The 25333-nt window shown below is 43.0% G+C and overlaps 2 protein-coding genes across 10 annotated transcripts in view; both read left to right on the top strand.

Annotated features, from left to right (window-relative positions):
• UBE2E2 (ubiquitin conjugating enzyme E2 E2) overlaps window positions 1-25333 on the top strand; it is a 168942-nt gene that overhangs the window by 53017 nt on the left and 90592 nt on the right. Inside the window, exon 1 of one of the 9 annotated variants that reach the window (XM_060685769.2) lies at window positions 371-503. The exons of the other annotated variants lie outside the window; for them this stretch is intronic. Coding sequence (XP_060541752.1) covers window positions 448-503 — 56 coding nt within the window. The 5' untranslated portion in view covers window positions 371-447. Of the gene's footprint in view, window positions 1-370; window positions 504-25333 lie in introns of those variants that run through there. 9 annotated transcript variants of the gene reach the window in all.
• Window positions 9653-11864, top strand: LOC148114303 (uncharacterized). Its single transcript, XM_087891585.1, has one exon. It carries the CDS (start codon window positions 9653-9655, stop codon window positions 11129-11131), a length of 1479 nt encoding a protein of 492 aa, XP_087747711.1. The 3' UTR covers window positions 11132-11864.

Raw genomic sequence — 25333 nt, 5'->3', positions numbered from 1 at the left:
ATGGAGATGGTACATACCTTATTAACCAGTTATTTAAAGTCCTTGTAGAACTGATTGCTTGGCTAAAATTCCATTGATACCTATTTATTTATTTATTTATTTATTTATTAAATTTATATACCGCCCTATTCCTAAGGGACTCAGGGCGGTGAACAGCGAACGATAAAAATACATGTCAGCCTGTATCAGCCTGTCTTATTTTTTTACCCCCTTTAGCCCTTCTTTTCGTTACTATTTTTGTAACAAAATGTTCCTCTTCCTTCACATCCCACAATAGGAAATTATACTATGAACTTTTACTATATTTGGTTTATAAATTGATTACCAAAAAATGTTAGGCAAGCTAGAATTCTTCCCTCCCCCTATACTATAAACTAAAAAAGCAAGATTAATTCTCTAACATAAGAAGGCAAAACCTTATATTTTCTTTTATATCCTTCTCAATAGATGCTTCATACATGTATCTCTGGTTCTAATTATCTTGAGCTGGTCAGCCACCTGCTGTAAGTTTCCTGTTTTTATCTATGCTATTTTTATTGTACAGCTGTACAGCTTTTCTTAATTAGACATCCTAAACTTATCTCTATACATTTATTACAGTCCTTTTAGGCTCACAGAAAAGTAAAATTTTTAGAAAATTTATTTATTTTATTTGTATCCTGTTTTTTGTTATTTTTACAAACAACTCAAGGTGGCAAACATATCCAGTATAAATTTTCAATACTTATAATGCAGTTGATCATATGGCAGTACTATATATATATATGCAAACAAGACTGTAGAAATAAGAATAAACCAATGGTTATTTATTTTATTTACACTCCATTATTAGCTTGTATAAGATCCATTCATCCAAAATCCTAGATATATTTGTCCATACTACAGTCAATATGCTGAATGGTTGTAAATGATGAGAAATTGATGTTCATAGGAATCATTAGCTCACATCTCTATTATTTATTTTGTGAATATTTATGTAACAGCTAACAAGAGGGAGTTCTTAGAAGATAATATGTTCAAGCATATTCAAAGACTTGACTTTTTGCTAGTCTTTAATCATTTAATTTTAAAATGAGGCTGAAACATTTTGCCGTTTCTAAGTAAAAAGTAAATTAAACTTACCCCAATGCCAGCTTATACAGAGCTAACTTCTACTCTTAGGAACTTAATGATCCAGAACGATAGAAAAGTAGATGGGATCTCTAGAAAGTGGTTTGATGATGATTGCCATAACTTGAGGTCAAATCTAAGAGCCGCCGTTAAGAAAGTTAACCGATCCAGACAGGATGGTGATTATTCAGATATGGTTCAACTCAGGAGAGCATACAAATCCCTACTGAAAAACAAGAAAAGTAGCTATAACACCAGGATGTGGAAAGAGGTAGAAATGGCAGCAAAATCCCAATTCCCTACGATCTTTTGGCATAAGATAGCCGGTATATTAAAACAACGTTCCCCATTTATGGACACTGATATATCAGCAGTAAAATGGGAGAAGCACTATCTTGCTTTATTTGATGGTAACAATACAACAAATGTCTTGCAATTGGATATCCTCCAGCAAGAATTAAGGAAATGTCCGGAATGGACACCAGTTACCCCTACCGAAGTTAAGCATATAATTCAATCCTTAAAAGCCGGGAAGGCCCCTGGAGAGGACTTGTTGCCTCCTGAACTCTTTAGGTCCAACATTGATTTTTGGGTACCGGTGCTGGTAGCACTGTTTACTTATATCGATAAAGCAGGGATAATCCCTGAAGGGTGAAGGTTAGCTATAGTTTTTCCAATTTTTAAGAAAGGTGACAGAGCTGCCCCATCCAACTACCGACCCATCAGTCTTCTTAATATAATTTCAAAAATGTATACGAAACATCTCCTAAATAAAATAGAGGACTGGTGCTTGGATAAGGAAATTCTGGCAAATGAGCAGGCAGGTTTTAGATCAGGTAGGTCTACCATAGACAATTGTTTTGTCCTTTCCCACTTAATTAATAAATACAAGAGCCAGGGGAAAAAGCTGTATACCACCTTTATTGACCTTATTGCTGCTTTTGATTCTATAGATAGGAACCACTTGTGGAGGAAACTACAAGTTATGGGGATGGACCCCAGACTTATTTTGTTGATCAGGATTCTCTATACTAATACGGCAATTAGAGTCAGATATGCAGCAAATGGGGCCTCAACAAACAGCATACCGACAACTAGAGGAGTGAGGCAGGGCTGCCTGCTGGGCCCTACTCTTTTTAACCTTTATATAAATGATATCCCAGCACAGCTGGATGATCTTCTGACGCACAGCCCCCAAATAGGCTCTAGATTTATTAACGTATTAATGTATGCCGATGACTTAGTGTTGTTTTCTAGAACCCAAATAGGAATGAAGAGACTTCTTGACAAGCTCACACGTTACTGTACTGCAAACCACTTGACTATAAATGTAGTTAAATCAAAAGTTTTAGTCTTTGGCAATAAGAATCAAAAGCACAATTGGCAGATTAATGACACAAAGATTGAGCAAGTTACCCAATATACTTATCTTGGAATTGTTTTTTCCAGTGCAGGAGGTTGGACTCCGCACCATCAACACCTTTCTCAAAAGGTCAGAGCAGGAGCAAGCCTTGTATCCAAATTAAGTAAACGAATCCAACCAACCTCCATTTTACCTCTTCGTAAAGTCTTTCAGGCTAAACTTGTCCCGATCATGCTCTATGGTGCTGAAATTTGGGGTCTTACAGAGGCCCCCATATTAGAGAGAACTCAAAATAATTTGTTAAGGAGGATGTTTGGGGTAAACAATTCCACTTCAGCTGCAGCCGTCAGAGCTGAATTGGGACATTTCTCACTGTACACCTATACAATCACTAGGGCGGTAGCCTACTGGCTAAAAATGACCCAGATGGATGCCAGCAGACTCCCCAAAATATGTCTAGAGGAACAGCAGATTTCAAATCCTCAAAGGTATTCCTGGCTAACCCGGCTGTCAGAAATATTGAACCGATATGGCGTAGGGTTCCCGTTGTGTGACACACTGAACCAAGTTAAACAACGGATTAAAGATATACATGGGCAAATGGACATGACAACCCTTTCAACTAATCATTCCCTTAAACTGCTGACAGCAGTTAAAACAACTTTCACTCTGGAAAAGTATTTACATTTAGAAATGCCATCAGTGGAGAGACAGTTATTTGTTAAGTTTAGATTCGAACTTCTAGATACAAACGATAGATTCGGCCGTTATCGGAAAATCCCATATGACAAAAGAATATGCATATGTGGGGTAAACGTCGTGGAGGACACGGCGCATATAATATTCGAATGTAGTCTCTATCAAGAAGTAAGAAAACAATATCTGTCCCCAATTATAAATAAATTTCCCCACTGGAATATAAGCCAAAAACTAGCATTTCTGTTGAGGGCTGACTCTCCTCCCCTGGTAAGAGCGATCACTCGATATCTTAAAAGAATGACAGCAATACGAGCCAGTTATATCAAAAAACATTTTATCGATTGTAAGGAAGATGAGCTCAGTTAGAGAGGAGCTATCCTATTTGGGTTATCTAGTCTTGGCAACTTAGCTATTGAAAATTGATTTTGTAAAATTTTAACGTCATCTATCATATGTTTTTAGATTGCTATTTTTGTAACCGTTTTACCTTTTTCCCTTTTTCTTTTCTGTTTTGTTTGAAAAGGCCTTCGGGCTATTCAATAAACTATACTATACTAAATTAAACTTCAAATCAACAATTAGCTCTTGATGATTATATCTATTCAAGTTTAAACAAATGCATTGCATTTTGGGTCCTCTTTTCCTGATTTTCCCGTTTATCAATAGACCTAGAATTTCCTTGTAGTTGTCTCCAATTTCTAATTAGGGATGATTCTGATAATCTACCAATCTGAGACAGGACATGCCAGTTATTTTTACACCAGAATGCAGTACTGCAGAACTTCAAACTCACTTTCCTTTCCCACCTATGTTACTTTGTTTCACAAACAAAAATAAAAATACAAGTATTTCTTATTTCTGTCATCACCCTCAATCATGCCTAATAATATAAAACATATAAAATGTTTTTTTCAAGCAAATTCCATTGAATTTCCTGGAAATCTTCTACATTAATAATGCCACATTTATGAAAAAAATGGCTGCTGTTAATTTAACATGTGTACATAGTGGAAATTTGCATTACTTCACAAAATTCAAGAATAATCATTAATCAACTATTCAAGTAATCAGTGAGATCAGGCTTTCTGAACTAAGTATACATACTTTCCAACAAGAATAAAGATAATGAAATGGGGAGTCCCCGGTGTTCTTTCAGTTTGGTTGTTTTCTTGGAGACATTTCATTATCCAAACAAAGCTGAGCTGCAGATAATTCATTTAATAATGCATTGTTGCAACAGAGGTTTTGTTCCTGGCTCTACAGATCATAAGTTGGTCAAAAATTATCAAGATGTCCATTAATCTTTAAAAGACCATTTCAGTAAGTTTTATTTGGTAATATAACTGATGTTAGCAGCTGTAATAAATCTGTCTGTTTTGAGTTTATAATATAGTGAGTCAGGAAGAAATGATTCCTGCCTAAGGAATCATTGCCTAAGAAATTATTTGAAAATAGCCTATTCCTATAGTTCTTGTCAGCTTTTACTGATGTATAAAATGTATAAAATAAATATAAAAAATAAATTATTTACACATGAAATAGTTTAAGCTCACGGGTATATTTTTATAACTTTAGTTAGTCTCTTTATGAATGTATACATTATTATGTATTAGTGTTAGGGTGTGATATAAGCTGGTGCTGGGCGAGTAGGGGAAGCTCCGCACACGCACACACACACACACACACACCACCTTGCTTCCTACACCACCACCACCCCGTCTTGCTGCTCAGGTGGCTCCTGTCGCCCACACCACTGCCAGCAGCTTGGGTGCCCTGTACAGATCACACTCTCTCCCATACACACACACACAATTGGATTTCCCTCGTTCCCCCCCCCCTCTCCTGCCCACCCCATTTGCATGCAAACATGCTCCAGCCAACTCTCATCTCCCTTCCTCAAAGACAAACAGAGAAACAAAGAGAGGAGACATGTTTGCAAGGTAAGTGAGTCCTTGTGGCAGGAAGGGATGGAGAAGCATGAAGTATCTTAGTGGGTCGGGGAGACCTTGAGGGCCTGTTCTATCGCTAGGTCCCCATGGCCTTCCCCACCCTGAGATACCTCATGTGCACATTGGTATTCTTAAATTGTGAGCTCTTAGGAAAGTATCCCTCTTTGTGTGTTGCAAACAGCTATTTCCAGTGGGGAAAACAGGACAAGGAAAGGGGAGAAAAGAGCATAGAAGGAAAAAGAAGGAAAGAGGGAAAGGAAGAAGAAAGAAAGAATGAAGATGGAAGGAAAAAGAAGAGAGGGAAGGAAGAAAAGAAGAAAGATTATAATGAGAGAGAGTGAAGTTAAATCCTGCCTTAGCACTTGGCCACCAGCAGCCCTGCTGCCTTTTGCCATCCCCTTGTCCCCTCCTGACCTCTCCTGGTGGTCTCCCATCCTATCACTGAGGATGCTTTGGTTACAAAGCCAGGTCTCCTCATAAGAAGATGGAATGGGCCGCCTTCTGACCCACACACTTTGCCCTCCCACACACACCAAGAGCAACCTGGCCAAGGAGAGCGAGCACAGCAGCAGTGGGAGCTGGCCACACCCACTCCTGCCCATCCCCGAAGTCAGTCACAATCCTGATGTGGCCCTCTAATGAAATTGAGTTTAATACCCCTTCTCTAACCCAATGGTGGCAGATCTCCATCTTCTACTAATACAGATGTAATCAATCTAATTCTATGTTTTTCCATCAGGAGATCTCCAGATCTTCTTGTGGATATTCTTATGTGCAAAGTATGTGTTTCTGATGCATAGACCATTGTCCACAAGAGGTTAATAAATGATTTCCGTCATGATTAATTTCCACTGCAGATTCATACATCCCAATCACATGTTCATGACCATGCCTATCATTAATAAAGTCACCCATTATGAGCTTCAATTCATGAGTAGGGTTGTCATCTAGCTTATCATAGAATTTGTCCTTTTGTCCTTCTTTCAGCACGTAGATCAGGACAACTGTCGGTCTGTTGTGCCTTGACTGAAATCTGGATGTAATGATGCATTCATTAACAGATTTCCAGCCAATGAATGCTCTGCTTGCTCTGGTGTTGAGGATAAGGCCTCGAACATGCTGTTACGTATGTCCCTAGTATATGAGGAGTCTTTATTCCTTCATCAATAAATTTATCGCTACCTGTCTATCACATCTCACTGATTCTAGAATGTCAATGTCATAATTATTGATTTGTCATAAAAGCTGTTGTAATTTGTCACACTGATATAGTATACATACATTCCATGTTCCAATATGAATAATTTGGTTTTGCACTAAAGATTGAATCTCCTTCTGGGATTGGGCAACCAGTTCTTTCATAGAGGATGGGGCGTTATCATCTGGAACCAATGCATCTTCCTGCAATTTACCTCTTAGAGGGTCACTTGTATTTTCTGTGAAATAATTTTTCATGAGGTTGGGTTGAAAGCCTGACCCCTGATAGTGAGATGGATGACATATATATTTAATTAATTAATCAATCTAATTAATTAACTTTAATTAATAAAAATAGTCTCTGAGAGGGAGACTTAGGTGGGAACCTGACATTTAGTGAACAGCAATATTTTGTTATTTATGCCAGTTTCAAATACCTGCTCTAGGTAATTGTCATTGTATATAATAAAAAGCATAAACGCTTCACTTTCCTGTGTTTCTTTTTTTCTGTTGTTGTCACCCTATTGAAACAATATACCTCGAGTTCAAAACAATGTGACAGTTCTTAATCATATTTCTGAATATTTCTCTCCATCCTCCTAAAAACAAAAACAAAAATTTCGATAGATTTGGAAAAAAATACATAGTTTTCTTAAAGATATTTGGCATATATGCACAATATGTGCACAATATGTTGAGGAAAGAAGCTACTAATTCCTTTTTCCTTCTTTTCCTCATTGCACTTAAAAGTACAATGGGGCAGGGGATAAGTGCCAAATAGGCCAAAGCATCAGCCCCACACAATAGGGTTCTAGTAATATTTTTTAAAAACGTAAGATTAATAAACAGCTGTGGAAACCCAAGAAGCTGGAAATCTGATTGTTTGCCAGCACCAATAAAGAAAACTGTTATAAAGCTCCAAACAGCCAAAATATTATTTTATCCATCACATTGATATTTTTAAGAATTTATATAAACACAGCTTATAAAATCAGAATAATTCTTAATTTGATAATACATTTGCATATTTTCTCTTCTATAGAATCTCAGTCAAAAACAGGTACGCATGCTTGTAATATATGTACCCTGATTCCTTTATACTTATGAAAATGTATTAAGCTAAAAGAAGAAAGTCACTTTATTCTTAATTCTATATAGGCTAGTTCATTTGCACAAGAAAGATATTGCTTCTGTTGCCCTCACACAAAGCTTGACTGGTGTTCATGGCATAAACAACTCATAATTTGAAAAGAAACTCTAAATATACAAGACAATACACTTACAGTGGCACTATGCAAACATACACAGAGACATACACACATATGAAAATATAAAGCTGATCATCTAAAAGTTGTAGACATTTATTTCAAGCAACCCCCAGATGATAAAATCTATTGTTTTTTAAAAGTGCAACATACAGGGAAAAGCAACACTAGGTAGTCCTTATTTAATAACCATTTAACAGCTGTTTGAAGTTGTAACAGACTACACAAATATTTTTATGACCAGTCTTTGAAGTTACAGCTGTTGCAGTGCCCCTGGGATCACAGTATCATTAGGGTGTTTGGCACCCCATAAATATTTACAACCGCAGGGTTGCTTAATTGTTCTCATCCACTTATCTTCTTCCAATCTTTACCCTTTTTCTCTGTCCACTGCACCTCACCTGATCTTTGCTGTTTTCCTGACTTGATGCGCCGCCAATCCTACGTGTGGGTAACTTGATTGATGATTGGGTGTACTGAGTGCCTATAAATGTTTCTGCAGCCTTGGTACCGCCCCTTGGGACGTTAACCCTTCAGTCTTTTTCACTCAGTGAAAGGGAGTATATCTCAGTGCCTATTCTCCACAGAGAATTTTCTTTTTTCGTACTCTGTTTGGCTTTAAATTTCATTTTTCTGTGCTTTCTGGCTTTATCCTATTTTGGACGCTATTTGGAGGCTTCAGGAGTCGCGGTATTCGGCTTTTGTGGCTACATTGCCGATCCGCCATTTTATCGCCTCATCTTGTCCATCTGAGGTGCGAGCGGCGGTTTCGGCAGGAATTAACTGCCAATCCAGCCCGCCTTCCTAATCGCCGCAAGACAGCTGAGAGGCGCTTTTTGAAGCAGCCCCGCTGTAAGACGTCGGCTGATACCATTACGAAGTGTTGGAGAGCCGGCCCGGTGGTCTGTGAGTACGGCCGGTAGCATATCGTTCATGGCGGCGTTTGTCTGCAGGCTTATAAGCTCCCGGGGGTGCGGTTGGTGGTCGCGCTGATCTCGTGAGGTAACGGATCAGCTTCCACACATGTTTTTTTGGCATTATTGGCGTTGATTCTCAGGGTCCCTGCGGAAGACTTGCATACCCTGTTGATTTTCCAATGGCGCTGTAACGGTTGTGCTTCCCGCCATTTTATTTTTCAAATGATGGTTCATTATTAATGCTGTGCTTGTCTGCTTGTGATTGTGGGAGACCGGGGGTTTGCTCCCACCAATTGTTTTATTGCATTAAGAATTTTTTGAAAACTAATTTAGCTCTTTCTCCTACCTAGCTGTCACGGCAGTCAGGCATGGGAGATAGACAGGGAGCTGGCCAATAGGACCGAGTCAACTGGATGCTCAAGCTCCGCCTCTTCCTGCTTGGCACCAGTTTTTCGACTCGGTCTGCCTTGGACAGCCGTGTCTATAGTGTTCTCCTGTCTGTTTGCAATTATTAAACCTTTCTGACTTCGGAACGAATTGAGATGACGATTTTTGCCTTGCCCTTGTCTGCTGCCCGTCTTGCCTTCAATTGCGGCCGCATTGTTTATTTTAGTTAAGCCGTTATCGGGCGACCTCGCTGGCGCGTGCACGGGTTCGCCCTGCCGCGTCCCCCGGCTTTCCCGCCTCACCGGCGGACGTTTGAACCTCAGCCCTTTGAATTCTGGATCGGGCTGACTCCGGGCCACTCCGCTTGACTCCTGCGGTGCCGGCTGCACTCAAAAGCTTCGCTTAGCAGCCCTGACTGGCGCATTTTCTCCGGGGCCGTTTTCAACAGCAAGTATTGCCCGTCGGCCATTTTCTTTGCCTCGCCCTCATTTTCGCCACTCTTAAGATGGCGGACGGCCAAAATTCGTGCCATTACTCCCGGCCTCATCACAGGGGTAAACGGGTCCATGAGGAGGACCCTGAAGAGGGCCCCTCTAAGGGCAGACCCCCCAAAACAAAAAAGGGGTCGGTCCCTTTGGCTCCTCCTCCTCCAGCCCGCAAATCTTCCAGGGAGGAGGAGCGAAGACACAAGGCCATTGAGAAGGCTTTAACAGGGCACAGGCATCATCATCCTTCTCAAGTCCAGATTCATGGCCCACAGAGCCTATGCAGCCTGTAGTCTCCAACCCTGGTGGAGCTTCACCTCGGCCTACCCCGGCCTTGTCTCCGGATAGGTCTGTTCAGGAGGAATTTTCTCCTTCTGCTGAAGTTGAATCTGTATTCCCTGTGACTCATGAGGTCTCTCCTTCCCCCCCTAGGGGTCCTTCTGCCAATCCTGCTCCTCCCACTCCTCAACCTGACCCAGGGCTTCAAGCCTTCACCAATATTCCTCCTGCCTTAGCCGGATTAATATCTGAGGCCATTCGCCAGGGGATTGCTCAGGGCCTACAACAGAAGGCCCCTTCTGAGGTTTCTGCCCAAAGGGGTAATGACCCTTCCAACAGAAACCTAAACCTTTCTCAATTAGAAGTGGAGGAAGCAGTATCAGAGTCTGGGGAAATAATAGATTCTCCTGACCATGACTCCCTTTCAGAGGGTGAACTTATTGTAGACCATGATCTATCGGATGATGAGGGGCTAGAGCCTGACCAACCCGCCTTTATAGGCCTCTTTCGGCCTCATATGTTTCGCTCTTTGCTCTTCAAGGCTCAAAATATTACCCGTCTGGGGCCTGCCTCCGCTTTAACGGATGCTTCATCAGCTTCAGCAGATCCCACCTCTGCTCTATTTCAAGAGCCTTCAGTCCCTAAGGAAGTGGTTCCTGCCCCAAAATTATTCTCTGATGTCGTGCTTCGCCAATGGTCTTCACCAAGCTCTGGGCCTCTACCTAACAATTTGGACAAAAAATTTTATAATATGGCCCCTGAGTTTTCACAACTCCTCCAGATTCCTTCAGTTGATTCTCCAGTACTGGCTCTCTCTTCTCCATCTCCTATCGCAGGTCCTCCTGAGGAGTGTTTACGTCCTGAGGAAAAGAAAGCAGAACGTACTTTAATCAAAGGACATCAGGCTTCGGCCTGGTCTGTGCAAGCATCATCTGCAGCCTCCTTTTTTAATAGAGCAACCATCCTCTGGTTAAGGCAACTACAAGCTCGCTTGCCTGCATCGGATCACCGCTCCCATCAAGATCTCAACAAGATCATGGCTGCAGTGGAATTTTCGGTGGATGCCACCCTGAATGCGGCTCGCTTCTCTGCAAAGGCTATTGGCACATCCATCACATCTCGTCGCCTATTGTGGCTCCGCAGCTGGCAAGCTGATATTAGAAGCAAGTGGCGTCTGGCTTCCTCCCCATTCTCCGGAGACAAACTGTTTGGTGCTCAACTTGATCCCCTGTTGGTGGAAACAAAGGACCATAGAAAAATATTGCCCGCTCTCAACCGCCGTCCTGACTACAGGTCTCCTTCTGCCTTTCGCTCTACTTCCTACCGGAACATGGATTCCTACTTACCTCAGCGTTCTCAGCGATCCTTCTCTTCCAGAGGCCCACCTCCATCAGATCAGCAGGTCAGGTCCAACCCCAGGGCTGGGTTCAGGCGGCACTTTCGGGGAGGTAGGGGCCATCCCTTTAGGAGGTCCCGCTAATTCTGATCCTCCTCATGCTATAGGCGGGCAGTTATCCCTTTTTGTTTCCCAATGGGACTCCTCTGTTTCGGACTCCTGGGTTAAATCCACCATTCGTTTTGGTCTCTCGCTCGAATTCCACTCCATTCCTCCGAGGCTTTTCCTTCCCTGTCCCTCCTCCTGGGACCCGGTTAAAAACACTAGGATGGATTCCGCCATCCAGCACCTCCTGGATATTGGCGCTATCCAGCCCGTTCCCTCCTCTCAGAGGGGGCAGGGCTTCTATTCCCGCCTTTTCCTAGTTCCCAAAGCTTCAGGAGGGTGGAGGGCGATCCTCGATTTAAAATCCTTAAACCGGCATATTGTGTATCACTGGTTTAAGATGCACTCCCTCCAATCGATCCTCCTGGGTATCCGTCAGGGGGACTATATGACATCTATTGATTTAACTGAAGCCTACCTCCACGTTCCAATTCGGCCTGGGCACCGCAAATTCCTCCGTTTTTGTTACGATGGGCGCCATTTCCAGTATAGCGCCCTCCCCTTTGGTTTATCCTCGGCCCCCAGAGTATTTTCTAAAATAATGGCGGCCCTTATGGCCCATATCTGTTCCACCCCTATTAGAGCCATGTTCTATTTGGATGATATTCTCATCCTGTCACGGTCCTCTGACCAGGCCCTGAGGGACTTGACCCATACTCTCCACACATTGCAGCAACACAGATTCTCTATAAATTGGGCCAAGAGCCATTTAGTCCCTACAACACGAATCCAACACCTGGGGGCCCTTATTGATACGTCTATGGTAGAAGTATTTTTGTCCCGAGACCGAGTAGAGAACATTTCTTCTCTGGCTCGCCGCCTTAGGCGCGCTCGGTCTGCTTCCCTCTCTGACCTTTCCACCTTACTCGGCAAAATGGTATCAGCTTACGGGATAGTCCCTTGGTCTCGGCTCCATAGCAGATATCTTCAATGGCTCCTTCTTCCATTTCAAAAATTGGCTTCTTCCATGTCCTCCAGGAGGATTCGCCTTCCCGCAGTTCTGCTTGAGTCCCTTCGATGGTGGTCGTCCCTGGCCCTGTCTCAGGGGACCAAGTTCCTGGAGCCGCAGCAGGCAGTCATCACAACAGACGCGAGCCTCCTGGGTTGCGGGGCTCACCTCGACTCCATCTCGGCCCAGGGCCGCTGGTCCCTTCAGGAACAATCTCTCAGCATCAATGTCCTCGAGTTGCGGGCAGTCTATCTAGCCCTCCTCCGTTTCGAGCCCCTCATCTCCGGCCGAGATGTCCTGGTCTTAACGGACAACATCTTGACCAAGGCTCATATCAACCGCATGGGGGGAACGCACTCCAAAGTTCTCATGAAAGAAACGAGGCGCCTCGGCCTCTGGGCCGAGTCCCACCTACTCTCCCTCCGGGCCGATTACATAGCGGGGAAGGACAACGTCCGAGCAGATGCCCTCAGCCGCGCCTCTCCGGATCCCACAGAATGGAGTCTGCCTCCCGATCTCTTCTGATTACTGGCGGAGCGCTTCGGCCTCCCACAGGTGGACCTATTCGCCTCCCGCGACAATCACCAACTGCCCCGCTTCTTCTCCAGATTCCAGACACCAGAAGCGGAGGCGGTGGATGCATTCTGCAGTCCCTGGCCTCAGGGAATCCTCCTCTATGCCTTCCCTCCTCTTCCCCTCGTTGCGAGAGTTGTCCGCAAACTCCTACTGGAAAAAGCAGAGCTTCTCCTCCTGGCACCCTATTGGCCTCGCAGGCCTTGGTTTGCGGACTTGGTGGAGCTGTCCGTGGCTCCTCCTTGGAGAATTCCAGACCATCTAATCTCTCTGCAACAGGGCAGCCTCCTCCATCCCAACCCTCAGTCCTTCCACTTGACCGCGTGGAGGTTGAGCGGCTCCGTCTAACAGCATCCCAGGTTCCACCTGCAGCCATTCCCATCATCATGGCAGCTCGTCGCCCTTCCACGGTCCGTATTTATGATTCAACTTGGAAAGCCTTCATCCGCTGGTGTTCCAGGAACTGCCTGGATCCTTCGTCGGCTTCAGTGGTCCACCTCTTAGGCTTTCTTCAACATGGCTTCGCCTCCGGCCTCGCCCCCAATACCTTGCGACGTCAGGTCGCTGCCTTATCATCAGTCCTTCAATTTGGATCCGCCCTTCCAATCTCTAAAGACCCCCTTATTCGGGATTTTTTGAAAGGGGCCACCAATTTACGCCCTCCGGTGGTTCACAGGTTCCCCATGTGGGACCTTAACAAAGTTCTCACAGCCCTCACCGCGGCTCCCTTCAAACCTCTACGTGACGTTAATTTGAAATTCCTATCCTTCAAAGTTTCCTTTTTGGTTGCAATTACCTCAGCTCGTCGCATATCTGAACTCGCCTCCCTTTCAGTTCGATCTGACCTCTGCGTTTTCCACAAAGACAGAGTGGTGCTTCGTTTGGACCCTGCTTTCATACCCAAGATCAATTCCACCTTCCATAGGTCACTAGAGCTCGTACTCCCAAATTTTTGTCCTTCTCCTCAACATCGCCTGGAACGCCGCTGGCACACCCTCGATGTCCGCAGGGCCCTTAAAATTTATCTCTCTCATACCTTACCCTTCCGGAGGTCAGAGGCTCTCTTCATATCGTTCCAGCCGTCCTCTATGGGATCTAAAGTATCTTCCACCACAGTTGGCCGATGGCTTCGTGCCACTATTTCTACAGCCTATGATTCTCATTCCTTACTGACTCCTCGTCGGATCACGGCACACTCGACCAGAAGCGCTGCCACGTCTGCGGCTTGGGCTACGCAAGCTCCGTGCGAAGAAATCTGCAAAGCTGCCGCTTGGTCCTCGGTGACTCCGTTCATCTGGCATTACCGTCTGGATACCTTTGCTTCTGCTGATGCCGCCTTCGGGAGACGAGTCTTACAACGGGTCCGACCAGATCCCTCCCAGTAGGACATGAAGCTTTGGTATGTCCCATGCCTGACTGCCGTGACAGCTAGGTAGGAGAATGGGCGTTGTACTTACCTGATACCCCCTTCTCTGCACGCTGTCATGGCAGTCAGCCCCACCCTGGTCTATATCCAGGGACGGTACGGGGGAGGGGGATCCTTCTCACCTCTCATCTGTTTTCTCTATAGACATGTCAGTCAGCTGGAGCCCTTCGCCTCAAAACTGGCACCAAGCAGGAAGAGGCGGAGCTTGAGCATCCAGTTGACTCGGTCCTATTGGCCAGCTCCCTGTCTATCTCCCATGCCTGACTGCCGTGACAGCGTGCAGAGAAGGGGCGTATCAGGTAAGTACAACGCCCATTCTCTTTCTTTATGAGGTTTGGCATCGCGGTTTTTCTTTCCAGAATTTGCCCTGCAGTCGCCATTTTGCTGAGGTCTCCACAGACAGGTGCCTGACAAAGTGCTGCGTGGCCTGCTAACAAGATATTGCAGCCACCTTCCTTTTCGTCCTTCTGACTACCTGGTGATTCATTGGCAGAAGGGAAGTGATTAATTCTAGTTCCTTATTAATCCATCTGTATATATTTTTTCAAAACAAAAAAAAAGATAATAATATTGATAATAATCAAATCAAATCAATACTTCTAATCATTGATTTCTTAATTTGTTGACCATTCAATTTAAAGTCATTTGATATATATTTTTATATTAAAAAAAAAGAAAAAAGAAAAGAAAAAGAAAAAATTCTAATTAATTGTTTATTTTTCTTGGGCACTTTTTCTAAGACTTCTTGGTGTATCAAGTTTTTTTGTTCTCCTTATTGAGAGTTATGGCTGATTCCCCTATATCATCAGATATGAGGGCTCCTTCTCCCAAGCCTGCTGGTAAAAGAAAGGCCAAAACCAGGGGTGTAGCAAAGGCAGTCCCTAAGCCTGGTCCAGCTGAAGGGTTGTAGATAAGCAAGCGGCCAGATTACATAATGCTCTTGAAAAGCAGTTTAACAAGGCTCAGGCTGCTTTACAATCTGGAGAATCTTCTCTATCACATGATGAGGAGACTCTAGCCCAGCCATCTGGACATCCTATGTCTGATTCTACTGAGGCCAATTTGCCTGCTTGGCCACAGGGCGACATTCTTCTCGTTCCTCAAGGACATGATCTGCTCTGTACACAGGGTGATCTTGTTATCCATCCATCTCTGGTGCAGTTGCCATCTGGGGCTCCAGATCCTGTCGCCGTCCCTTCCACGTCACAGCCTAAACTGATGACTACTTCTGTTCCGGGTCAAGTGTTTGATTTTCAAGCTATGCTTTCCCAAGCATTCACCAATTTTTTACAGACTACTTTTCAACATTCTTCAATGCAGCCTTCAGCTGGGGCTTCAGCCGGGCCTGTGCATTCTGCTTCTGCACTTCAACCTTCTACTTCCAAGTCCGCGTCTAATGCCCATGGTTTTGAAGGTTCTGATTATGAGGAGGATTTTTTTGATGACTTTGAGATGTCTGAGGATGATGAGCCTTCGTCCGACAGACCTTCTTTTCCGGGGCTCTTCGAACCGGCCCTTTTTTCTTCCCTGTTGCGTAAGGCCAAGGCGGCCACTAATATGGGCAAAGTCATTGACCCTCCTTCTACCTCACAGGGCCAACCATCTGCGTCTGATTCATTGTTTAAAATGCCTCAACCTGAGCACGAGTATATTCCTTTTCCGGATTTGTTTGCCCAGGTAATCCAACGCCCTTGGGAACGTCCCGGATCCTTGGCTGGTCCGTTGGGCCATGACAAGCGTATGTATTGTGCCGCTCCAGACCTTGACTCCTTGTTGCAATTACCGTCCATAGATGAACCTATGGCTAGTCTCGTATCCTCTTCGGTCCTAGCTGGTGATGTCGGGGATGGACTGCGAATGGAGGACAAGCGTGCTGAACTGTCGTGCAGAAAAACACACCAAGAAGCGGCATGGGCAATTCGAGCGGCTACTGCACCCTCTTTCTTTAATAGGGCATCTCTTATTTGGCTTCGCCAATTACGGGACAGGGTGCCCCCAGAGGAGGCCAGGATTCAACAAGATATCACCAAGTTACTGGCTGCGGCTGAATTTGCAGCTGACGCTTCCTTGGATGCAGCGAAGTTTGCTTCAAGGGCCCTTACGTCATCTGTTGTTTCTCGCCGTTTATTGTGGCTCAAGCACTGGTGTGCTGACAATAAGTCCAAGTGGAGACTTACTACTGCTCCATTCAAGGGCTCTTCCCTATTTGGGTCAGCTTTGGACTCCATCCTTGTAGAGGGCCGCGACAAAAGGAAGGTGCTGCCCACGTCCTTCAGAAGACTGGATCGAAGAGCTTCTCCTTATGGCCGGCAGTCCTTTCGGGCCGATTCCAATTCCATTGGTTCCAATTACAACCGATCCTACAATCAGGGATACGTCTCCTCGGCAAGTAGATCTTCCTTTCGTGACCGAGGAAGACGCCAAACCACATTCCATAGACCATTCCGTGGTTCTGGGTCAAAAGCCTTCCGTCGAGGAAATTGACTTCCTGCCTCTCGTTCCGGTGGGGGGCCGCCTTCAGGCATTTTTCCATCAATGGGAGTCCACTTCCACAGATGCCTGGATTCTTCACACTGTCACACATGGCCTCAAATTGGAGTTCCTCTCCTCCCCACCGGATCGCTTCCTTCCATGTCCAACATCGGAGAATCCCCTGAAACGTCATCTAAATGCTACTCGAGATTCAACACTTGTTAGAAATACAGGCCATAGAACCGGTCCCCATCGACCAACTTGGGACCGGCTATTATTCAATTTTGTTCCTAATTCCCAAAAGTTCGGGGGGCTGGAGAGGTATACTGAACCTCAAGGACCTGAATCCCTTCATTTTATATCGACGTTTCAAAATGCATTCGCTTCAAACAATTCTTGCATGCATACGACGGGGAGACCTGATGCAATCTGTAGACATCAAGGAGGCATATCTTCACATACCTATTCACCCGGACCACAGGCAATACCTCCGTTTCGCCTTCGAAGGACGGTATTTTCAATACAGAGCCATGCCGTTTGGGCTTTCGTCAGCACCCCGAACATTCACGAAAATACTAGCGGCTCTCTCGGCGTCTGTCCGGGAGCGTTCCATCCGCATGGTCTGTTATCTGGACGATGTGTTGATCCTGTCATCCTCCAAGATCCAAGCAGACAACGACAGGCAGGTGGTCCTTCAGGCTCTACGGTGCCATGGCTTTGTACTCAATCTTCCGAAGAGCCAGTTAATTCCAACGTCTCGTATCCTACATCTGGGATCTGTTATAGATTCCCTTCAAGGAGTGGTCTTCCTGTCCCCGGACCGGCAAGCGAGTATCAGGGACATGGTGCGACAGGTAATTCTTCAACCAAAGGTGACTGTTCTGCTCCTATCCCAGTTGTTGGGAAAGTTCATCTCATGCATTCAAATAGTGCCGTGGGCTTGTCGCCATTTTCGCCTTCTTCAATGGTTCCTCCTGCCATTCCAAAGGAGGGGACAGGCAGACTCTCTACTCAAAGTCACAGTTCCAGTCACCATCAAGACGTCGCTGCATTGGTGGGAATCCACAGCTCTGCAATGCGGGACTGCTTTTCTGGAACCTTCTCGTGTCACCGTAACGACGGATGCCAGCCTTCATGGTTAGGGGGCCTACCTGGACTCACACATTGCACAGGGCACCTGGACTCTGTCCGAACTATGACACAGTATCAACTTCTTGGAACTCTGTGCGGTTCGTCTTGCACTTCTGTCTTTCCAGCTTCATGTGTTCAACAAACACGTCTTAATTCTGACAGACAATGTCACCACGAAGGTGCATGTCAACAGACAGGGGCGCATGCGATCCAAGGTCCTGATGGCAGAGACGGAACGATTGATGGCCTGGGCAGTGGCCAATGTTCTTTCAATAAAAGCAGAACACATTTCCAGGACCAGCAACCTGCAGACCGATTACCTCAGCAGGGAACATCTAGATCCCTCAGAGTGGCAACTACATCCCCGTCTCTTTCAGGACCTCACTCTCAGGTTCAGCAATCCAATTGTGGACCTCTTTGCGACTCCTTGGAACGCTCATCTCCCCAGATATTTCACCAGGTTCCCGTCTCCCACCGCAGAAGGCCACGACGCTCTCTGCTGCCCATGGCCAAAAGGTCTAATGTATGCCTTTCCCCCGATTCCAATCCTGCCACGGCTCATCCGGAAGATACTCTCAGAAAAGGCCGAGATTCTGCTGGTAGCGCCTTACTGGCCAAGGAGGCCGTGGTTCGTTGACCTGAAGGGCCTGTCAGTGAGACCGCCTTGGCGAATTCCCAGGGACCAGTTGATACTTCTACAAGGCATGATTCAGCATCTAGATCCAGACGTGTTAAAGTTGGCCGTCTGGCACTTGAAAGCATAATCCTAAGGAAGGACAATATACCATCAAATATCATTTCAACTATTCAGGCAGCCAGGCATCCTTCAACTATTCGAATTTATAACGCCTCTTGGTCCTCCTTTGTCAGATGGTGTTCTACCAAGCTGGTAGACCCTACTTCACCAACAATTTCGGAAATTTTACAGTTTCTTCAATCGGGTCTGGACAAAGGTTTGGCCCCTTCTACTCTTCGACGGCAAGTGGCAGCCTTGGCCACTGTTTTATCTGGTGAAGGTCGTCAACCTCTCTCTCAAAATTCCAAGATTAAGGCCTTTTTAAGAGGAGCTACCAATTTATCACCTCCGGTGATCCACCGTTTTCCGACTTGGAATTTGACGTTAGTTTTGCAAGCCCTCACATCCGATCCATTTGAGCCCTTGGCCTCAGCCTCATTACGTTATTTGACCCTAAAAATGGCTTTTCTTCTGGCAATAACCTCGGCTAGGAGGGTTTCAGAGATTGCTGCTCTGTCGATTCGCCCTGACCTCTGTGTGTTTTTCCCAGATAGAGTCGTTCTTAGACTAGATCCGGCCTTCATACCCAAAGTGAATTCCAAATTTCATAGAAGTCAGGAAATTACGCTTCCTAATTTCTGCCCTGACCCCCGCCATCCTTTAGAGAGACAGTGGCATACTTTAGACGTCCGTAGGTCTTTACGGCATTATATTAAGCGCACTGCTTCTTTTAGACGAACAGAGGCCTTGCTGGTGTCCTTTTTACCAGCTTCCGTGGGACAAAAAGTTTCTTCTCATACGGTGGGGTGGTGGCTCAAAGCCTGTATCTCAACAGATTACCATTTGCAGGGAAAGGTTTTGCCTGGTGGCATTGTTCCCCATTCCACTCAAAGTGCCGCTACTTCGGCGGCTTGGGCCTCCGAAGCGTCTGTAGATGACATCTGTAAGGTGGCAACTTGGTCCTCATTGTCTTCCTTCGTTCGCCATTATCACTTGGACACATTTGCTTGTGCTGATGCTGCCTTCGGCAGACGAGTATTACAATCTGTAATTTCCACCCAGCCACAGCCAATGGATCGATCCCTCCCAGACAATGAGTAAACTTGGGTATGTCCCACACGTAGGATTGGCGGCGCATCGAGTCAGGAAAATGGACGTTATCCTACCTGAACGTCCCTTTTATGCTCGATGCGCCGCCAATCCGGCCCACCCATTTGTCGACCATTGCTGCTGTGGGTGGTGTGTGTGTTCTTTTTTGTCTCCTTTTCTGCAGCGTTGCTTCTGTGATCCTGTTTGGAATTTTCTGACCATGGGTCGGTGTCGTCCTCGTTATCTTCTTCGTGAAAAAGACTGAAGGGTTAACGTCACAAGGGGCGATACCAAGGCTGCAGAAACATTTATAGGCACTCAGTACACCCAATCATCAATCAAGTTACCCACATGTAGGATTGGCGGCGCATCGAGCATAAAAGGGACGTTCAGGACAACGTCCATTTTCTTCTTCCTGCTTCTGATCAAGCATGCCCAGTCTGGCCCTTTGCAAGTCAGCTCCTGGCCACATGCAGCCTTCCTGAGCTTGAGGCTTTAGGAAGACCAGGTACAGGCAATAACTGCCTTGCAAGGGGCCAGACCAGGCACACCTCAGCAGCAGCAGGAGGAAGAATAAGACAGGGAAAGTAATGAGCAGAGATCTCAGGGAAATCTTTTTATCTGATCCAGGGGAAATAAATTTCTCTTTCAATGTATATTTTTTTATTTTAACATGGTTTCCCTTTTGCCCTCTCATTTTATCCAAACATCACAGTAATACAATCTATAACTAGTAATAGTAATAAAAGAAAGGGATAAAAGGGAAGTTGCCCTCTTTACTAGATTCCTATGATTGACTTCAGAAAGTAAAACTAACTTCAGAAATTTAAAGAAAATAAAAATGATAATTTCTTTGATATAATCAACACAAGGTAAACTTTTAATTCTTTTAAATTTGGCATGATGTTTCATAGAAAATCATGATTTGAATTTTGAGTTGGTTGCCATTCCTACAATATTTCTCATCTTTGCTGTTTTATGATACCTATTAAGATTTGAAACACACAATGTGTCTTTTCTTTTATTTATATTTTATTTCATGTAAACTCTGGATTTTTAGTTACATGTATAAAGATAAAAAATAATTTTAGCCATTTTTGAATTGCTTCAGTGAAAACTATTTCATCCCCAATGTATTTTATGAAACTTTTTTACACAGAGCTATTTATAATAATTATAAGTAGTGTAGTGTCCTGCACAGTCCAGATAAAAGTTCTTTATAATATCTACCAAATTCTACATTAAATTTGTTATTTAAGTTCATTTCTTTGCTTGGAACTATATTTTCTTTTTAAAGTCAGAAAATGTGGGCCACAATTAAGAGGCTGAAATCTATTGGCTGTAATGGAAGAGTTTTATAAATTTCTAAATCTCATTGCTTATCTTCACTGTAACAAACACCATACAGAGATTATGACACATAGTATAGTTATTGCATATACAGGTAGTTCTCAGTTAATGACCATTAGTTCAGCAACCATTTGACTCTTCAGTTTAAGATGATTTATGGCTGGTTCTGAAAGTTGCAGTTGTTACAGCATCCTTACTATCATGTGATCGTGACTTGGGCCCATGGCAACCAGATCGGAATGACAAAGGTTGCAGCTCCTATTGGTCACATGGTTACCATTTGCAATCTTCACTGCTAGCTTCTGACAAGCAAAGTCAATGGAGAAACTAGAACAAAGTAATGAACGGCTATCCTGTGACATTGAACAAAATGGCCACATAGAATTCATCTCGCAACCATTGCTAGAACTGCCATTGTAAGTCAGTGCAGTCATGTGACAACATGCTTTATGACTGCATCATTTAGCAAGCATTCTTGGTCCCAATTACCATTATTAACCAAGGATTATGATAAATTTTATTAATATATCCTATTAAGATATATAAGCAATGCACTGAATATAAGAAATAATATTATAAAATCAAATTTTATTTCAATATACTTTATTTTTTTAAGAAATACAGGTAGTCCTCCACTTATGACCACCGTTGAGCCCAAAATTTCTGTTGTTAAATGAAACATTTGTTAAGTGAGTTTTGCCTCATTTTACAACTTTTCTTGCCACGGTTATTAAGTGAATCACTGCAGTTCATAAGTTAGTAACCTGATTGTTAAATGAATCTGACTTCCGACATTGACTGCTTGTGAGACGGTCACAACAGGGGATCACATGACCTTGGGATACAGCAACAGTCATAAATATAAACCAACTGCCAAGTATCTGAATTTTGATCACATGATTATGGGGATGCTGCAAAGGTCATAACTGTGACATAACCCAGATTATCAATGGATTGACAGATGTCATAGTCAGATTGCCAAATCACTCTTGTTCTTTACCCAGACTGGTGGGCCAATGCAGCAAGATCTTATATTCATTTCTTCTAGTTTTTTTTTTATTGTAAAAGTTTTACAATTACATTTTCACCCCATTTTCACCCCCCTAACCCACCCCAGACTCCCCGACCCACCCTCCCTAACCCCCCCTAACCCTCCCCTCCCCCCCGGACTTCCATAGAATATACCCCATCATTATCCCTTTATATAAAAAACCTTGAGCCCCCCCCCAACCCCCATATCATTTTTCATCTTCACATAGTTCAAATATTTCTATCTTAATATAATATAATACTATCAATGAAAAGCTATTTGATACTTCCTAGTTTGATATTTGTTCTGCACATAATCTATCCACTTTTTCCATTCACATTCATAAGTCTCTTGTGAGCGATCTTTTAAATATGCTGAAATCTTCGCCATCTCAGCGAAACTGGCCGTCTTCAAAGTCCATTCTTCTACAGTGGGCAAAGCTTCATTTTTCCAATATTTGCCTATCAACAATCTCGCTGCTGTAATCATATACAAAATCAACTTTGTTTCATCCACTGTAAAACCCTTAGCTATACCCAATAGAAACAATTGTGGAGAAAATTGAATTTTTTTCTTTAAAACATTCTGCATGACCCACCAAATTTTTATCCAAAAAGCCTTAACTTTCTTACAGGTCCACCAGATATGATAATATGTAGCATCTGTACAATCACACCTCCAACATTTTGGCTGAACATTAGGGTACATACACGACAATTTCTTAGGATCTAAATGCCATCTATAAAACATTTTGTAAAAGTTTTCCCTCAAATTCTGCGACTGTGTAAATTTAACATTCTGAACCCAAATTTTTTCCCATGTTTCCAACATCACTGGTTCTTCAAAATTTTGTGCCCACTTAATCATACAGTCTTTAACTAATTCAGTTTCCGAATCCCTTTCTAACAAAACATTATAAAGCCTTTTAATATGCATTGGACCTTTCTCTTTTATATGTCTAACCAGTTCTTCCTCGTGCAACATAATACCAGTTTTTTGGTCCTCTTTCCATCTCAAATGTAATTGATTATATTGAAACCAAGTTAAGTTAATCCCTTCATCCAACAGTGTCTGTAATGTCTTCAACTGCCATCTGCCCGCATCTGTAAAAAGAACCTCTTTGTATAAAACCCCCCCGAGTGACATTATATTTGTATTCCACATAATATGACCAAGATCCAGCCATAGCGGTATTTTATAATCCCATTTGAATCGGTGCTTCTTCCATACTCTCATCAAAGAGTCTCTAAGTATATGGCTTTTAAATACTTTATCCACTTTGTTGTCATAAAATACGTAAGCATGCCATCCAAATTCAAGATCAAAACTTTCGATATTCAGTATTCCAGTCTTTTTCCTTCCACACCAATCACTTACTAAGGTCAAAGCTGCTGCTTCATAATATAACTGTAGGTTTGGAAGTTTAAGACCTCCCCTTTCTGGAACATCTTGCATAATTTTCAATTTCACTCTCGGTTTTTTCTCATTCCAGACAAACTTATTCACTCCAGTTTGCCACTCTTTCAGTTGTTTATCACTTTTAAGCACCGGAATCATTTGAAACAAAAAAAGAAATCTTGGCAAAATGTTCATCTTAACTGCTGCTATTCTCCCAAGTAGAGACAGCTGCAGTTTTTTCCACGTCTCCATTTCTTTCTGTACAACTCGCCACAATACTTCATAATTATTTTGAAACAATTTAATATTTAATTCTGCAACCTGAACTCCTAGATATTTAACCTTTGGTACTATCTCAAAACCTGCCTTGTTTTCAAGTTTATGTCGTCGATCTTGTGTCATATTTTTAACTATCATCTTAGTTTTTTTCTGATTCAATCTAAAACCTGATACTGTACCATAATCTTGTATAATGTCTTTCATCTGGATTATTGATTCCATCGGCTGTGTTAGGGTAACAACCAGATCATCTGCAAATGCCCTTATTCTGTAATCCTCTTGCCTTATCACTATACCTTTCAAGTTATTCGAATCCCGTATTGTGTTCAACAAGACTTCTAGTGTTAAAATAAATAACAGTGGGGATAACGGACAGCCTTGTCTGGTCCCTTTTTCAATATTAAACTCTGATGTCAAACTTCCATTAATAATAATCTGTGCCTTTTGCTCTTGGTAAATTGCTGAGACCGCCTGTATAAATTGGTCTCCAAATCCCATTTTTCTTAAAGTCTTTAGTAGAAAATTCCAGTCCACTCTATCAAAGGCCTTCTCCGCATCCAAGAAAACCAGCACTGCAGAGATCTGTTTATTCTTCTCAAGATATTCCAATAAATCTATAACTTGCCTTACATTGTCCTTCATGTATCTGCCCTCTATAAATCCCGCTTGGTCATCATGAATCACCTCTTAAATTACTGGCATCAATCTGTTGGCTAATACTTTTGCATAAATTTTATAGTCATTATTTAAAAGAGATATTGGTCTGTAATTTTCCGGTTTTTTAGGACCTACTTGTTCTTTTGGTATCAAAGTAATATATGCTGATTTCCATGATGGGGGTATTTTACCCCCTTGTTGTATATTACAAAATAAATCTCTAAGTTGTTCCACCATTTCTGCTTGTAAAGTTTTATAATACACTGCAGTCAGTCCGTCTGTTCCAGGAGCTTTAGCTGTTTTCAATTGTTTAATTGCTGCGATTATTTCCTCGACTGTTATAGGGTAATTCATTCTTTCTTTTTGTTGGCTAGTAATTTTTGAGACTCTTTTCTCTTCTAAATATTTTTCTATAAGTCCATTCTGTATATCATCTTTAGCATATAACTTAGCGTAGTAATCTACAAAGACTTCTTCAATCAGTTTTTGTTGAGAAATTTCTTTCCCTCCAATATCAATACTCTCAATAGTCCGTATACTCTGCTTCTTCCTTAAGGTGTAAGCCAACCATCTCCCCGGTTTGTTAGCATTACAGAACGTATTATGCTTCGCATATTGTAGATTTGTTGCAGCTTGCTCCGCCAAGAGCATTTGAAATTGATCTTTCAAAAGTTTTATAGCACCACGTGTTCTTTCATCTGTTGGGTTTTTAATAAGTAACTGTTCCTTATTCTTTATTTCTGCTTCCAATTCGAGTCTTTTCTTTTGTCGGTTCTGTTTATGTTTAGAGTTCATATAAATGAGTACCCCTCTCATATACGCTTTGCTCACATCCCATACAATTTCAATTGGGGTACCCTTATTCAAATTCATTTCAAAAAATTCTTTCATCTGTTTTTTAAGTTCTGTTATATTTTTTTCATATCTGAACAAATTTTCATTTAATCTCCACGACCTTCTCTCAGTCTTTCCCATCTCAATTTCTATCCATACGGAACTATGATCCGTTAAAGTTCTTGGAAATATCTTTGTTCTTTTTGTTTTAACAAGTAAATTGTCTGATAACAAGATAAAGTCAATCCTGGAAAAAG

The sequence above is a fragment of the Pantherophis guttatus genome, chromosome 4 (assembly GCF_059756535.1).
Source record: "Pantherophis guttatus breed Tessera chromosome 4, ASM5975653v1, whole genome shotgun sequence".
Taxonomy (NCBI): Eukaryota; Metazoa; Chordata; class Lepidosauria; order Squamata; family Colubridae; genus Pantherophis; species Pantherophis guttatus.
Note: the sequence above shows the minus strand (reverse complement) of the source record. Positions and strands in the feature narration are given on the sequence as shown.

Coding starts and splice junctions, on each gene's coding strand:
- LOC148114303 (XM_087891585.1), top strand. CDS start 9,653: ATGCAGCCTGTAGTCTCCAACCCTGGTGGAGCTTCACCTCGGCCTACC.